Source organism: Anolis carolinensis, chromosome 6, assembly GCF_035594765.1.
Source record: "Anolis carolinensis isolate JA03-04 chromosome 6, rAnoCar3.1.pri, whole genome shotgun sequence".
In the NCBI taxonomy this organism is placed as follows: Eukaryota; Metazoa; Chordata; class Lepidosauria; order Squamata; family Dactyloidae; genus Anolis; species Anolis carolinensis.
Genome location: NC_085846.1, coordinates 51066650 through 51084254, shown reverse-complemented (window position 1 = coordinate 51084254; position 17605 = coordinate 51066650). Strand labels below are relative to the sequence as shown.

At 38.5% G+C, this 17605-nt stretch overlaps 1 protein-coding gene across 2 annotated transcripts in view; it reads left to right on the top strand.

The window, feature by feature from the left end:
• The window catches only part of cntnap2 (contactin associated protein 2), a 924912-nt gene that overhangs the window by 619355 nt on the left and 287952 nt on the right, over positions 1–17605 (top strand). For both annotated transcript variants that reach the window (XM_008112904.3, XM_008112906.3), the window contains one exon: positions 1757–2027. In XM_008112904.3, the coding sequence (XP_008111111.1) occupies positions 1757–2027 (271 nt within the window). The remainder of the gene's footprint in view (positions 1–1756; positions 2028–17605) is intronic.

Here is a 17605-nt window from a genome sequence, read left to right as displayed (position 1 = left end):
TCAGTTCAGTCCGAGTTCTCAAAGCAGGAGATGGCGTCCGTCAAGAAGACGACGGAAGGTCAAGCTAATAAGAGTAAGCACAGATTTGCACAAACAAATGCCCACACAATTCCTCCCGCCGTCTGACCCTGAATTCCAAAACCACTTACGTCTCAGCACAGGAAAGCACACAAGTCTTCAGGGAAGCGTCCCACACACACACGGATCCCAAGCGTTTGCCCAGATTACCTTGCCCAACGCAATTTGCAATTGCTCCCAAGCCCCATTTTATGCCAGTTACAAATCCTCATCACTGTCAGCTGTCCTCCTTAACCCGGGCGTTTCCTCATCACTTTCCTCGTCAGAGCTGGAACACCTCTGACTACGCCCAGCAGCATCTCCAGCTGTGGATCCCGTCCCATCCCTCCAGCTAAGCCATGGGTCTAATCCTGAAGGTCCCCATTCATCTTCTGCCCCATCATGGCCAGTGGCACCCAATTCCTCCCTTACCCGAGTCCAATCCATCTCATCCTCCTCTGAGCTAACCAGCCCCTCCTCCATTCTCTCCGTAAACCCTTCGAAAGATTCTTCGTCAGATGGTGCTGCAAATATGTCTCGCAGTCTTTTTCTCTCTCGCTCCTCGAGAGTATCTGACTCTCGAGGAGTCTTACGCCCACGTCTGTCAGTAACAGAGCCATGAGGCTCAATCATAACACAGGGTTTATCTGGGATTTTATGTCAGCATTTGTTTGTTTTACGGAGGCATTGAATGTTTGCCGTTGTATGTTGGAATCCGCCCTGAGTCCCCTTGGGGAGAGTGGAATACAAATAAAGTATTATTATTATTATTATTATTATTATTATGTAGGTTTTTTAGGACACTTAGAAATGGCAATTTTCCTTCGTTTTCTTTTTCCATGGTCCTATTTGAAGGACCATGTCTCCTCCGTTTCAACCCGCACAAGCCCTGAGATCATCAGAAGGGACCATTCTCTCAGTCCCACCACTCTCACAAGTGTGGTTGGTGAGAATGAGCGAGAGAGGGCCTTCCTTCTCAGTGGTAGCCCCGCGGCTCTGGAATTCCCTTCCCAAAGAGATGCATTTAGCCCCCTCATTACTGGCCTTTCATTCCCAGGTTAAAACCTTTCTATGGAAACAGGCCTTCCCCAACAACCCATTATAAGCCATGACTAGGTGGCCATTACCAAGACTCATCACTGAAGACCTTGGTCGGACAAGGTCCACATTGCTAAAGATTTAAAGCTTCGTGATGCTTACTATCATATTTTAAGAGCAACCACTGAGACCTGAGGCCCAGGGATAAATGTGGTTATTTATTATGCTTATTTTATATGGTTTATATGTCTCTAGGTACTGTTTGTGTTTATGCTTACTTGGCTGGGTTGGAGGGGGATGAGGTTGTGTTCTTGTATCATGTAATTGTTGATTTTTCACCATTTTGTTTGCTGCTTTGAGTCCCACCTGTGGGAGAAAAGCAGGATATACATTTATTATTATTATTATTATTATTATTATTATTATTATTATTATTATTATTATTATTATTTTATGCCATATAATGTAGTTTCATGATGCAGATTAACTGGCAATACAGATTCATCCTGAGTCTGACTTCAGAGTAGAACGGTTATAGAAAATATTTTCCTTTGCATATATTTTTGTAAAAATTTCTTCTCTCTAAATAATTGCATTCATAGAATAAAGTTTAAAGGTTATATTTCTCATTTGTTTATTAATGTGTTTTGTTTTTAAATAGGGAAATTTAAGCTTCTCATGTGTGGAGCCCCATACTGTGCCTGTCTTTTTCAATGCAACCAGTTTCCTGGAACTGCCTGGCCGGCCAAACCAGGATGTATTTTCAGTCAACTTTCAGTTTCGAACATGGAATCCCGATGGACTACTGCTTTTCAGCAACATTGCTGAAGGAAGGGGAGCTGTACAGATTGATCTGATCGAGGGCAAAGTCAGCGTTCATATCAATGTCAATGTCACTGTGGACAAGAGGAATCAGATAGACATATCTTCAGGTGAGCACAATAACTCCAGATATTTCTTTTCTGAAAGGCCGATTTTAGAGGTTGGAGATAGCTCTGCATGGAGATTTCCATTTTTATCCTTAATTGCTTTGTGTTGGAAGAAAATGTTACTTTGGTTGCAATGAAAAAATTCAAAAATATTTTCTTGCATCTGAATTATGTGGTTAAAAAGATCTCTGTTCAATGGTAATACAGTGAAATTGTCAGAATAATTTTGTTTTATTTATGAAACTTGGAGAGTCATACCTAACTTGGTAGCATCTTAATTCAAGTAGAAAAAAAAAATTGGCCCCATCTATACTGCCATTTAATGCAGTTTGAAATGCTTTATATGGTCAGTGTAGACTCATATAACAGATTGAACTTCATTGAACTGGTTTATATGAGGCTAAACCACTATATAATGCAGTTTGATCTGAATTATTACGGCAGTGTAGATGGAACCACTGTGAGGTGGAAGTGGGAAGAGACTTAATGATTCTTTCAAAATCCATGGGAACTATATGTATTTTGTAGCATGAAATTTGAGATCAGCCACAAGTGATTTACAGTTTAAATGTATTAACAGATTATTAAGATCTTAATATTGCAGTCTATGTATGCAGCATTTTATAGAGTTACACAGAAAATAAGCCTTCTCAAAAAGACTGGCAATCTACATTTCTAACATTGATTAAGACTATGTAAAGAGAAGAGGGAAAAGTCCACTTTTCATTTTCTAAATATAATTGGAATTGTTAACTGATGACCAAACTGGTTCCAACAACATATTTTGGATTAAAGCTTTCATACTTTTGTATAATTTATTATTTGTGGGGCCAATTGGTTGCTTTATCTGCAAGAGTAATTATATTCACTCTTGTTTATATGAAAAACATTTCTACACACACACACAAGTTTTCAAGAAACGTAATTAATGAAAGCCTCTTTGGACACTTAACCACTTAAAGCCTCTTTGAATATCAAAGAAACATACCCTTCTCTCGCAGTGAAAGACATAAAAGTCAATTTGGGTTCTTCTCAAAACTGAAAACATTTTGTTTCTTTCTTTCCAAAAGACCTACTAGCATATGAGTCAAAGTTAAAGTCTGGCTTGGGGAAACATGCCAATAGGTCGACAACACAATAGGTCTTTTACTGTATTTTAGATATTTTTCCATTTTTGTAGCAGTTATTCACAAAGGAACTATGATTTCTTCCATTCAGAGGCATAGAGATACACTGTCTTGGTCAGCTTGAAATAAAAAAAAATAAAAGTAAAATTCCATCAGATGCCCCTCCCCCCCCCCCCCGCCCCCGCATCCATCTTGAGGAAGGATGCTCAGGGAGCATTGATTGGGACTGACAGCTCCATGTCTGGACTTGTTGTCAGGTATCGCATTTTTGCCCCACTTATTTGTCTCACATTTTGATGCTGTCTGGAAGCACCCTAAGTAGGTATGTGGATCTCATCATATATGAATTATGAGGTTTGTCCTCTGCCCCCCTCTCTTTTTGCTGTTTGGATAATATTCAGGATAGGTGTACTAGGTGATAATTTTTGCTCACCTTCCAGCATCACCCTTTCATCGCCAAATAAATTTTGACTGCATGGATAATATTTTTATGAATTTGTTTCAAAAATGATGTTTAGTCAAAATGTGAATGAGACAAGCTTGTAGAGCAGGGGTCCCCAAACTAAGGGCCGAAGGCAGGATGTGGCCTGGCCCCCGCACTAAACTTTAGACTTGGGGTTAGTCTGAGTGTGTAATGACTTGAAGACATACAACGGCAACAATCCTAATTAGCTTGACTATCTCATCAGCCAAAAGCAGGCCCACACTTCCCACTGAAATACTGCTAAGTTTATGTTGGTCAAAATTTTATATATTGTATTGTTTTTTCATGTTGTTTTGCACTACAAATAAAAATGTACAGTGTGCATAGGTATTTGTTCATTTTTTTCCAAACTATAGTCCAGTCCCCCCAACAGTCTAAAGAAGTGCGAACCAGCCCTCAACTTAAAAAAAAAAAAAGAGGACCCGTGTTTTACTGTTGTAGTGTATAACTCTAGTTGATGTGTTCTGCTGCTGAAAAGAAAATTGTTGTGGTAGATGTTGTTTCCATCAGAGACATAAGACTTGAAGGAGAAGCAGATGTCTGTTTCAGGGGAAAATTGCTTAGTGATTTTACTGGGATCAAAAAGAAAAGTTTTCTTTGATAAGGTTTTTATACTAGCAAATCATACTTGACACTGGGTTGTTAGAACTCTAATTTACTGTTGCATTTGTTTGCTTTTAGAAGAAATTGAAATCTTTGTCTTTAATTTTACCTTGCAGTTTCTGTCTTCAATTATTTATACACAGAGAGAAGAATCCATTGATAGGCTAGGTAATATGATAGATGTTTTAAAAGAAATGATATAGTTGTTTTGTTGGCATAATTCTAAGCAACGGAACCTGGTGTAGCTCCAGTTGTTTTAAGTATACACAGCTATTTGATGTGCTCTATTCAGTAAAAATGACTGGATGAATATGGGCTGAATATGTAGGAAGGAAAATGGGTAGGTAATACATGCTGAAAGTTTTGAATACATATCACTATTACCAAGAAAAGTGTGAAGAATTTGAGTCCTTTGTGCAATTCTATATGAAATTTTGTAGGTTTTCTATATGTGCACACTTGCTCTTTTCAATATATTTGACTTTATAAACTTTTGAAATACGTATGTTGGATGACAAACACTGAATGAAATAAGTACCACCTTATTTGACCTATTAACTATTTAAAAATAAAATCTGGAAAACTTGCTAGAGGTGGAGCACAATCTGGATAGGGTCTTAGCTAGGGCAGGTATTTACTTCTCCAGAATGGAAATGACTTAAAAAATTACTATTTGAAAATGTGGGGAGAGTAAAAAATGCCTCTTACTTGATCCTTTGCTGAAATACATTTTAGGCAATGGTTAATCAGTTACACTGCAGCAAATAATTTGGAATTTCTGAAAACAAAATCTATCAATATGAAATTTAACTATTGTGAAACTTCGACAGGATTTCCCTCTGCTAACTTGTTGCAATCCCTTGGCATTAAAGTATGTGCTTTGACAACTTGGCATTTTCTGTTGACATTAATAGAGTTAAAAGTAATGTTTTGCTGTGATTCTTCCATGAAAGAGCATCACCTTTCTGTTGCATTGTATCTGCTCTCTGTACAATTCATAAAAGAACTATGTGCCAAAGGAAGCCTCAGGGAGAAAATGAAGCTTCCGTACTATTCTTCTGGTCTTCAAAAAGACCATGAATCTTTCTTCTTCTTTTAATAGATCTCTTTACACATTTTGCTATTTTATTTACAAATCCTGATGCAGCAGCATGTACTCATTGAGGTGAAACAGAGAGCTGCAGTGCCTCTCAGTTTCAAAAATAGATTCACACAATTGATAATGTCTTGAGGACTTTTACTCATTAACTTTATGTATTTGATAAAGCAGCTAAATTGGCTTATTGTGAAAACAATAAATGAAAAGCAATTTCTTTTAATATAAGAGTTTTCTATAAACATGAACTGCAGAATATATGTACAGATATAGTGTACTGCTATAAAATAGTTAAGTGCACAAGCAGAGCCGGCCCTAGGTATTTTTCAAGTGTAGGCGAACAGAATTTTGGCACACCCCTCCCCAAACCAATCACTGAAAAATAAAAGCGTTGGATAAGCGAAAATGTTTGATAATAAGGAGGGATTAAGGAAAAGCCTATTAAACATCAAATTACATTAAGATTTTACAAATTAAGCACTAAAACATCAAATTACAAATTAAGCACTTTAACAACAAGATGGCGCCACAGGCAACTGCCTAGTTGGCCTGGTGGTTGAACCGCCTCTGTGCACAAGATAAGAGGAAATCAGACATTGTTACTGTGTCAGTTTTGGACTATAATGTTTGACGTCTTTTAAACATTAAGAAAAGTGTGTTATTGCCTTAGAATGTCAAAATACCTAATTAAATTCTGACCTGGATGTGTTATGACATACAGTTCCAAGCTTGTTTTTTGCATTAATCTCCTAACACTACTTTAACCTCTACTTTCATACCTAAAACAGTTAAAGTCTGCATTAAACAGACTGCCAGTTTGAGCATTTAATCTAATCTACATTAAGAATCAATTCACATCCCTCTTAACTGTCTGTTTAATATTTTTAAAAACTACATTGACTAAAAAGAATTTAATTTTTCCTTTGAACAGACTATATTTAATAAATTGAAAATGACCTTGTTATGAAGTTAGTCATGAATGTATTGTGCTGACAGAACAGTGCACATTTCCTGCCAGCATAAATGCATTTTTAAACCAAATGCAGGGAATGCCATCTTCAAAGCTGGCTCTAAATCATTCCTGGCTATCTGCTCTTTTTGAATACTGGAGAAGAATGAGATGGTGAATGAATGTTCCGAACAGTAGGGGTGTGCAATTTGGCACAAAAGCATGCAATTTTTGAATCCTGTTTTCAGCTAACCCCTCATTCCATTTACTGGGAAATTGCCAAAACGGGAGAGTGGGTGCCATTTTTGTTGGGGAAAATTTTGGCCCATTGAAAAAAATGGCTACAATGAGAAAAATTTAGAGGCTCATTTCTCACTCATTTTAAGGCCTATCAACATGAAACCTATCTCAGTAGTAGACCACATTTATCAAGTCTCATAACAATTCACCAATCCTCTGATTTTTTGGAATTGTTTTAGGTTCTTAGTATAACATTTTAAAAATAAGACAAACCACAATAGAGGATTCTGGGAAACATAGTCATTAGTTGTGTCCATTCTCAGTTAATCAGAGCATAGACACAACCAGGCATTTTTTTTCGCTGAGAAACAGAGCAAGAGAAAAACTTCAGCTCCCATCATGCCTCAGGAGGAGCTCAGAGGCTTTTCAATACCTGCCCCACACAAGTGCTGCTGGGAAAGTGAGTTCCCAGCAGGGCCCTCTCTGGAGAAGGGGCCCAGGGAAGTTTTTCAGAAGAAATGATGAATGCTGCCAGGGGAAGAAAGAAGAGAAGGAGCCTTGCAGCAGGCCTCTACCTCAGGCACAGTGCAATTAGGCCGATCATCTCTAGTAGCCAACAGATCATCTCTTGCTGATTTGTTTTGGCCTGCCTTCTGGCTGCCCCCCCCCCCATCCTGTTTTTTAGGATTTAGCAAACAAATCACCAAATTTTCTGAATTCAGTCCAAACAGATATGTTGCTTTAGAGAGAACAATCCTCTGACATTCTGTCTGAAAGACTGTCTTGTTTAATGATAATAATTTATAGGGAGGCAAATCATAGACTTTCAAGTTGCCCATTGATGACCACTCCTACAATAACGAGAGATGAGATTGGATGGAATAAGGGCAACTTTATTTGACATACTAACTATTTAAGATCAAAACCTAGAAAGTCTGCAAGAGACAGAGAGCAACCTGATTGGGAGTCTTAGCAGGGGCAGGTACCTGAGACAAAGCCTCTCCAGTCTTCCCTTGGAGAAAAACACCTGAACCCAAGGTCAGTCCCCACATTCTCTCTGGGTTTGGCACAGGTCCACAATGATAACCTGTGGCAGATGACAAATCACTCTGTTTGCTCTCTGGGTTTGATGCAGACCTGCCACAATTGCCTACATAAAACTTTTTTTTTCATGTCAGGAGCGACTTGAAAAACGGCAAGTCGCTTCTGGTGTGAGAGAATTTGCCATCTGCAAGGACATTGCCCAGGGGATGCCTGGATGTTTTGGTGGTTTTATCCTCCTTGTGGGAGGCTTCTGTCATGTCCCCGCATGGAGCTGGAGCTCATCCGCGCTCTCCCCGGGTGGGATTTGAACCTGGCAGCTTTCAGATCAGCAACCCAACCTTCAAGTCACAAGGCTTTAATCCACTACGCCACCGGGGGCTCCTACATAAAAATGAAATTATATAATGAGTAAGACCAGAATAGACAAAAATATCATTGCAGATGGACCAGTGGGATGCCCAAGAGGCCTGAAGCACATTTGTATCTCAACTGGTATATTTGATGTTAACCACAAACATTTATTTTAGTTCAAGAAAATATTGGATTCACACCTAATGTGATGAACTTAAAATCATTTTAAAATGGGGCTTTTATCTCTGACATGAATACATACATTTGGGGCAACATACAACTAAATTTGTTTTTGGTGTAATCATAAACTGAAAAGCCTGATTCTCATCAGTAAATGGACACAAAGTGTAGCCTTGCTTGGATAACCTTTCTGGCTACTGATGGCTATATGTTTATCTGCCCTTTTCAGAAATCATTCAGTGACACAGATTCAAATTTCATTTTTAAAGCAGATATACACCAAACAACAATGAAATATTCATAGTCTGCTACTGGTGTATTAAAAGGTTTTTTTTAAGACTTTAAAGATTTTTCACAGAACTCTAGGGTCTCATGGAATACAATTTAGGTACCATTGCCCTAGAAAAGGCCCAGCATGAGGCAAATAACACAGCCAAGGAAGCAATCCATGTATTTAAATATTTCAAAAGATCGGGGTTATAGAAAATAATTCACACAAAGCAATTTCTGTACATGTATCTGAAAGGGCTGGGTCCATTTTGTCAAATAGGTTTGCCTCATAAAAATTAGCCAGTTGTTTTTGTTTGTTAACCTGTAATCGCCTTTTTTTGTTTGTAGCTTTTGAACACTAAATCCCAGGCAATTCAATAAACACAGCCAATTTTCCAGGGCAAGATTCCAACAAATTTGAAAAACTTTTGTTTAATGATTTTGTAAATCTGTTTTAATTATAAATAGAACTGTGTTTCAGTTGAACTCACTGTTATTTTGCTTTTTATGTTACTTGCACTTTAGTTAGTACCTTTCTGCCATACATTTTATGCATAGCAGCAAGTGCCTTTTTGTTTACACTGGAAGTTAACGTGCTTTTTTGTTGCCACTATGTTAAATCCAAGTCTGGTGATGCAGAACTATAACATATTATAATTAATCTGGGGTTTTATGTTGCTGTTTTTTGGGGGGGGGGGAATACATTCTTTGTAATGGGAGATTATGTATGTAGGGATGTTTTATAATATGAGTATTTGTAAAAGCAAGCAATGGCAGGAGCAGTGTAATATAATGAAGCGGTTTTATCTTCACTGCCAGCTGCTGTCTTTAAATGTAACTATATTTATAAAGGTCACCTCCATATATGTACAACCTTTCTGTCAATTTAAAAATACAAGGTGTCAAGAAGTGTACTTAAATTCAAACAGTGCAGTCATAAAGAGAGATTATTTCTTGGTGACAAAGTAAGACAGAGTCCTGGAGGATTTTACTGTTTTAATAATAATAATTCCTATCATTTATTTTATTCTTCTTGAATTTTTCAGAAAAAATAATGTAATTCTTAACAACTAATTAATGTAACGCTCTAGGCTGCGCGAACACTGGAAATCAACACGTAGACCAATAAACTATCTAATATCTTTATTAAAGAAATAAAAGAAACAAACCAAAATAAGCAGAATATATAGTCCAGCAAATGTCCTTTGTGGAAAGGTGAAATTTAGTCCAATAAAATGAAATTCAATGTCCAGTATTAGAATTCAAAGTTTAAATCCAATAACCGAAACACACTCAAACTCTCAGGCAGTTAGAGTGGGGAAATGAGCAAAGTCTTCCAGGGAAGTTCTTGGAATAAATGTCCAAAGCAAGGATTCAAGGCAAGGCAAGGTTGTTCGTGGTGGATCTAAACGCACTCCACACTTGGCAAGGATGGGGATGTAACTCCCGGTCTTCTCAAGAGTAAGCGCGCCGGCAGGCCACTGGGAAACTCAGGAACAAAAGTCAAAGTATGTCTCTCAACAGTCACGTTGAACTCCGCAACAGGTAACCTTTGCACAGAACTTTTATGGAAGTTCAAGAGCTCCCTGAAAACAGGTGCTTGTCTCCCCATTTTCCCAAGAGAACGAACTGGTAACAGCATACCTGCCAGATGTTAGCCTCCCTTAATCTTCCCAAGGGAAAAGGCTCAGTTTGTGGATTCAAACACAAACACTCCGTTCTGCTAATCTTGGGCTCCTGTGGTTAATCTGCCTCCGAAACCTATCTGTTTGAACAGAAAGTTTCCTATCAAACACTGCGCTCTCCGGGGAGTCTGGGAGAATAGCCTCAGGCTCAAGGCTGGTCTTATTTTGGTCTTGCAAAACATCAACAGATGGCATCTGGAAAGGGAGAGAGACTTGCTGGGCTGGGAAAAACTCCTCAGTAGCTTGATCAGTACTGACTGCGGAGTCAGGGGTCAAAGGTACCTGAGACATCACAATTAACAAACTAATTCTTAACAACAACTCTTTAAAAAAATGGACCAGAGGAATATAAACTGCATGTTTTAAAAGCTATCTTATTAAAAACTAAGACTGAGATCGTATATCAGGAGCTAAGATATATCTATGTCTCTTGATGCTAACTCCACAATTTTGGGGGGTGGGGTGCAACTCTTTTCTAATAACTGGATATGCTGTAACTGGACTTTACAGGACATTCCCCTACAATTGCCTGTTTCAGCATATTTAAAAGGAAAAAAGTTTACTACACCCACAACATTCTCTGATAATGTGGAAATTGCCATGTGAAGGGAGGGATGCACTATGTAAAATGTAAGTTTGGTGGATAGTTTTTGTTGTTCAGTGGTTGGAAGAGATTACATCACTGCAATTATAAGAAGGATGCCTGCTTCAAATAGTAGTGCCCACTAGCTAGAGTCAAGTGCCACATAGTAGTTTAGGGCACTATTTGTGTACCTGGAATTAAATCTATTTTTCACCTCCACTGCCTATTCACTAGGAATATTCTTGAGATCATATCTAACTGGTCTCTGTGTTCTCCCTAATCTCTTTAGTCTGATAGGAATTCCAAGAATACAAAAGGCTACTGGATTTGTCAAAAATTTTACCAACAAAATTCATATCTTTTTGTTTGCTATGAACTTGCAGTTTGGAACCTTTTTTCTGTGTACAGTGGTTAAAAATACCATGCATTTTATTATTGAAACCTTTTCTTTGAATGATAAAGCTGCTGCCAGATCTGCAAGCAATGCTGCAGAATGAGTATGTCTGAATTTATCACATACATTTTACTAGCATTGAATATTGCCAGACAGGGTTAGCTATCTTTCTTGACCAGATTGCCTGAAACCTTATATTCATTTTGTTATCAGTTCCTCCGATGCAGTCTGTGGTTTCCCGAAAAATGAACAACCATTGATCTCTTGTCACATACAGTATTTCCTTGGCTCTGTGATTGGCTCTAAGGTTGGCTCATCGTACAATGTATACTTATAATGTGTGGATGTTGTGTTTTTATTTTTTCTGATATTCTTGTACCATTAACCTAATCCTTTATTTCTGTGATACCTGCCTGGTTTTATTTATTTAACTTTTCCAAGGAAGAGAAAAATACATGATTATAAAGGGTTTTTTGTGATCTTCACTAAATTTTCTTTTAGGTCAAACAAAATGTTTCTCTATTCTAGCCGTTTGTTTTCAACATCAGCCAGAAAAATGCCTTTCAGAGCTCACAGACAGGATAGGATGGATGGATGCAACTCTCTCCCTGTTTTTCATCCCCATCATCTGATATTCACTTTCTTGAGCTGCTTCAATCATATTTTATGATGTCTACCCATTTGTTGCCATACATTTTCTGAGTAAAAATTCCCTTTGATTTAGCTCTACTTTTTGTCCTATTAGTTCTTCCATTTCATTATTTTATTTTAAAAACTAGCTGTACCCAGCCAAGCGTTACTGTGTCCCAGTCTAGTTCAATTGGAAAGAAAGGATAAAGAGTGGGTTTCAGATATAGGCGATTTCATAATGCTTGTGGGTAGACAATATTTGTGGTGTCTGTGCAGATGTGGAGATTGTCTGGTTTGGTGACTGTGTAACATGGAACATATTACTGTCCATGTGATAAGGAATCTGTGTCTTGATGTAAACCGTAAAATTCTAGAGATTGCCTCTGAGTGTAAATATAGGTAGATAGATGGATGGATGGATGGATGGATATAGATCTCTTTCTTTCTCTGCCCTCCCCTTGGGGACAATGACAGGGGTTGGGGTGTCCTCATTGGCCATGCCCCCTGTTAATTTCCTGCTGGGAAAGGCCATAGCTCCCCCCCCCCCCCCGCAGGGAGTGACCCCAATGTCTCTTCCTCCCTATTATTGAAAATCTGACTACCAGTTTTAAAAACTCTAAAATCAGGACAGTAAATAAAGAATACCAATCAGAAAACAGAGGATCATAGAATCATAGAATTGTAGAGTTGGAAAGAGACCTCACGGACCATCCAGTCCAACCCCCTGCAAGAAGCAGGAAAATCTCATTCAAAGCACCCCAACAGATGGCCATCCAGCCTCTGCTTAAAAGCCTCCAAAGAAGGAGCCTCCACCACAGTCCAGGGGAGAGAGATCCACTGCCGAACAGCTCTCACAGTAAGGAAGTTCTTCCTGATGTTCAGGTGGAATCTCCTTTCCTGTAGTTTGAAGCCATTGTTCCACGTCCTAGTCTCCAGGACAGCAGAAAACAAGCTTGCTCCTTCCTCCCTATGACTTCCCCTCACATTTTTGTACATGGCTATCATGTCTCCTCTTAGCCTTCTCTTCTGCAGGCTAAACATACCCAGCTCTTTAAGCCGCTCCTCATAGGATTTGTTCTCCAGACCCTTAATCATTTTAGTCGCCCTCCTCTGGACGCTTTCCAGCTTGTCAACATCTCCCTTCAATTGCAGTGCCCAGAATTGGACACAGTATTCCAGATGTGGCCTGACCAAGGCAGAATAGAGGGGGGGCATGACTTCCCAGGATCTAGATGCTATACCCCTATTTATGCAGGCCAGAATCCCGTTGGCTTTTTTCGCTGCCGCATCACATTGTAGGCTCATGTTTAACTTGTTGTCCACAAGGACTCCAAGATCTTTTTCACACGTACTGCTGTTCAGCCAGGCGTCCCCCATTCTGTATCTTTGCATTCCATTTTTTCTGCCAAAGTGAAGTATCTTGCATTTGTCCCTGTTGAACTTCATTTTGTTAGTTTTGGCCCATCTCTCTAATTCGTTTTGAATTCTGCTCCTGTCTTCTGGAGTGTTAGCTATCCCTCCCAGTTTGGTGTCATCTGCAAACTTGATGATCGTGCCTTCATCTAAGACATTAATAAAGATGTTGAACAGAACCGGGCCCAGGACGGAACCCTGCGGCACTCCACTTGTGACTTCTTTCCAAGATGACGATGATTCATTGGTGAGCACCCTTTGGGTTCGTTCGCTTAACCAATTACAGATCCACCTAACCGTAGTTTTACCTAGCCCACATTTGACTAACTAGTTTGCCAGAAGGTCATGGGGGACCTTGTCGAAGGCCTTACTGAAATCCAGGTACGCTACATCCACAGCATTCCCTGCATCTACCCAGCTTGTAACTTTATATATAAAAAAAAGAGATCAGATTAGTCTGGCATGATCTGTTTTTGGTAAATCCGTGTTGATTATTAGCAATGACCGCATTTGTTTCTAAGTGTTTGCAGACCACTTCCTTAATGATCTTTTCCAGAATTTTGCCTGGTATCGACATGAGGCTAACCGGACGGTAATTGTTTGGGTCGTCCTTTTTTCCCTTCTTCCATACATGAAACAATCAGGGCCAGTTAACACCTCCCGACAAAGGATTCCCCCAGGCAGAAAGAAGCCAAGCTTTGAAGCTGCCGGGCTATTCAATGCTAATCAAGCTGGCCAATTGCAACATTCACACTTGGCAGAAAAGAGTTCTTTTTTCACCCTGAACATTCAAGAGATATATAAAGAGAAGCCTCTGACAAGATGGTAAAACATCCAAGCATCTCCTGGGCAACATCCTGCAGGCAGACAATTCTCTCATACCAGAAGTGATTTGCAGTTTCTCAGATAGCTCCTGACACAGAAAAAATACAATAAATATAAAATTATAATATGATAATATAATTTGCTGCAGGATGTCCCACAACAAATGTTTTTGCAGCTTAATAAACCCTTTTCCCCTAGGAAATAATGACATTGATAAACTTAGGAGCAAAAATCATAGTGTTACATCATGTAGTGTATTATAATATTATAATAATATATAATAATAATGTAATGCAATTATAATAATATAATTACACTATAATACAGTTGCAATGTGATATTATAATATAACATAATAAGTATAATAATAAAATATAACAATAATGTAATACAATTATAATAATATTATAAGTAGTGGTATTTCTCAGTCACCTCGCTGGGGCCCACAAAAAGGATTTTCAGACTCAGTATCCCTCCTTTCTGTGGCTAGGTCACAGAGCTTCAGCTTCGCATAACTCGCCAAATCGAACGGAGTGACTAGGGTCTAACCATCCCTTGTGGCCCTACCCCTGCTGGTTGCTAAAGGAAGGAGACTGCTTGGCTGTTGCTAAGGGGCATAGTTTTTCCTGTATCAGGTGCGACACGTATGTCACTAGTTACCTTAAAACACTACAGTTTGAATGCTACTCTGTGTCCAAATTTCATAGCAATTGGTGAAGTAGTTTGTGAGATATGAGGTCCTCACAAATGGACATTACATTTTTATTTATATAGATTTTGTATCTTATGACTGTCCCACCACATAGCCGTAAAAGAACCAATTTTGCCACATTTGTGCCAACATAGTTTTGCCAATGATTTAGTTATATGGGTTAATTTAAGTAGGGTTCTATACCATTTGGCCAAGTACCATAACTTTGGCTGGAAAGAGCAAGAAAAATTGGAATTTTAAAAAATGGTTTGAATATTTAGCAGACTCCTACTCCAGGATTACATTTTTGAAGGGAAGATGAAACACACAACAGGTTGTTATAAGAACTGGGGCTCGAAATAGGGAACTCTGGTAGCTAGAGTGAAAGGATAAAGAAATTATAAAGAACTAAATCACGCTCTCTTCATAATTCATCAAGTCAAATAATACTAAAATTTAAGATACAATTGTTCCCAGCTGGTGGGGGGCAAAGGGAAAGGGGGAAAACAAAAAACCACTATACACAAGTGATTGATAAGTGTGGAATTGGGATGAGTAAGTATAAAGGAATGGAGCGGAGCGGGGAGACTACTTCAGGCAGGGGGGAATCTTTTAAAATCCGACCGCTGCCACCAATTATAAAGGAATGACTGGAGCGGAGAGGTGAGGCTACTTCATCAGGCAGGGAGGAAATCTTTTTTAATCCCACCCCTGCCACCAATTATAAAGAAGTGTTGACGCCAAGTATATCGGACACTTCTCCGCTCTACTCACGCACACGCACGAACATTTATGTGAAAGGCGAGGATATACCGTTTGATATTAGATTTTCTTTTAAAATGGTAGCTGCCACCAACCAAATGTCTTTAGGATTTTCGTTGTTAAATGTGTCTAAGGCAAACTTCTCCCATTCCCTGCCCACACTGTTTCTACCCCTGGCTCCCAAACGGATGTTCACTATGAGGCTTTTCTGTGGTATTTTATTGTTGTATTGCTGGAACTTTTATAAAGGCTTCTTGATGGAAAATATACACTGTGGAGGCTTTTGAAAGTTGAAACTAGAATAACAATTTATTTTCTTAAAACATGCAAATGATTACTTCAGAGAGGTACATTAGCATAAACGGTTACAGACGATCTTCAGCTTAACTTAGTTGTATGTTTCAGATTACTTCACTTAGTTTCAAACACTTCCAACCAACCAATCTATCTATTGGTCACAAAAACCCTCATTCTATTTGCTAAGAATAGTCATGAGTTCCCCTGGGTTGTTAATTAACCTAGAGTCCTTCTATTAACCAGCCCAGTAGTGAGAGTCAATCCCTTGAGTTATCTTCCCCTCAAGAGATCCAAACTGCCTGACCTAGCCTGTCAGTTTCCACAGCTTTCAGTTCTCTCTCACACACACACCCTCCAAACTCCAAACCTGAACTCCTCTCTTCAAACCCCAAAACACAACTGCCTGGAGCTCTTTTTTTCCTCTGCACTCTAAGACTTGGCTCCTCCCATCTGCTCTGGTTGGCCAATCCTAGGAGTCTCTCTCTAAGCTCCTCCCCCTTTCTAACCACACTCAAGATGACTGCCTAGCATTCCTCTACAAAATGGAGATTTGCCTCACTCACTGTTACCCAGGCTTCATTCCAGGCCTAATAGGTAAGGTTCACTACAGTAAATTACTGAGATTTGTATTACTCATGTTAACAATTATTTTTAAAAAATCTGATATTCACTTTCTAAGACCAACAATTGCTTAATTATGCTGTTGAGCTATGTGAAATAGTTTTGTTAAAAGTGTTATCTTCTTTATTTGTTTTTTGCTGATTTTTTCTTTTTTATTCAGATCCATCAGGCCATATAGGAGCCACCACAGAACACACACACACACACACATACACATATATATAAGCAATATTTGTAAGCTTACATTTCTAAAACTTTGACAAGCTTCTCCATCATTTTGCTTTCAAAGCATGCCTACTTATGGAACCTATGCTCATACCTGAGGTTGCTGTATGTTTTCCGGGCTGTATGGCCATGTTCTAGAAGTATTATCTCCTGAGAATACTCATACTGAGTATTAAAATATGTTTTGTATTAAAATATGTTTCAAGCAAACTTTAATGCAACCAGATTCTTTGGCTGCCTTCAAACACTGTAAAGCATAGCACATTATAATGAAAATGGCTCATAGCTAGTCTTGAAAACATATTCCTGCATCTCACCTCTGAAAAGAACACTAGATGCTCAAAAGTTCTAGTTCATTTGTTGAAGTTTTCTTAATTCAGACAAACTATATATAGAGGTAGATGAAGGTGAGAAGAACTCTTCCTTTTCATAGATGTCAGGTCTTGGGGTCTCCCTTTCTCACAAAGCTCTATAAAAGGAAAAGAAAGCTAGAATTTGGTGAACTTTTACATTTGAAATTGTTTGAGGCAATTTTCTATAATAGTGCATTTCCTGTGTACACAGAATCACAAATAATGTGGATTTTGAAAGTTCATTCTGAAGACTATAATTACAAGGATTTGCCCACCATTTCAAAAGGCTATCATTATCCAAAATAATTCCATCTCCACAAGAAACCCTAAATCTTTTTTCCTTCTCTAATTGTGAGAATGTCATTATCTATAAGGTACAAAAATAAATCTTTAAAAGACATTATACTCTTTGGTGGCATCTTACATAAACAATTTGTGACTATGAAGTAAGAACAAATATGTAATATATAAATAGGTAAATAGTGTATTCAGAATTGAGTTTCATGTATTACATTGCTTTTACCCAATTATAAGTCAGGTTGTGTACAAGAGAAGCACTAGATTTACTGACAAATGTAACTGAATACTGTAGTACATATTTATTCTGTAATATTAGCAAGCCTCTGAGTCTGCATGAAAAGGATTGAGTTTAGGAAGTTTTATGCTCCTTATCCTTGCAGAAGACTATTTGTGGGTCAAAACAATCATCTTCCTTTCCTACCATTTTGATGAGGGTGCATATATATGCTGCTTTATGC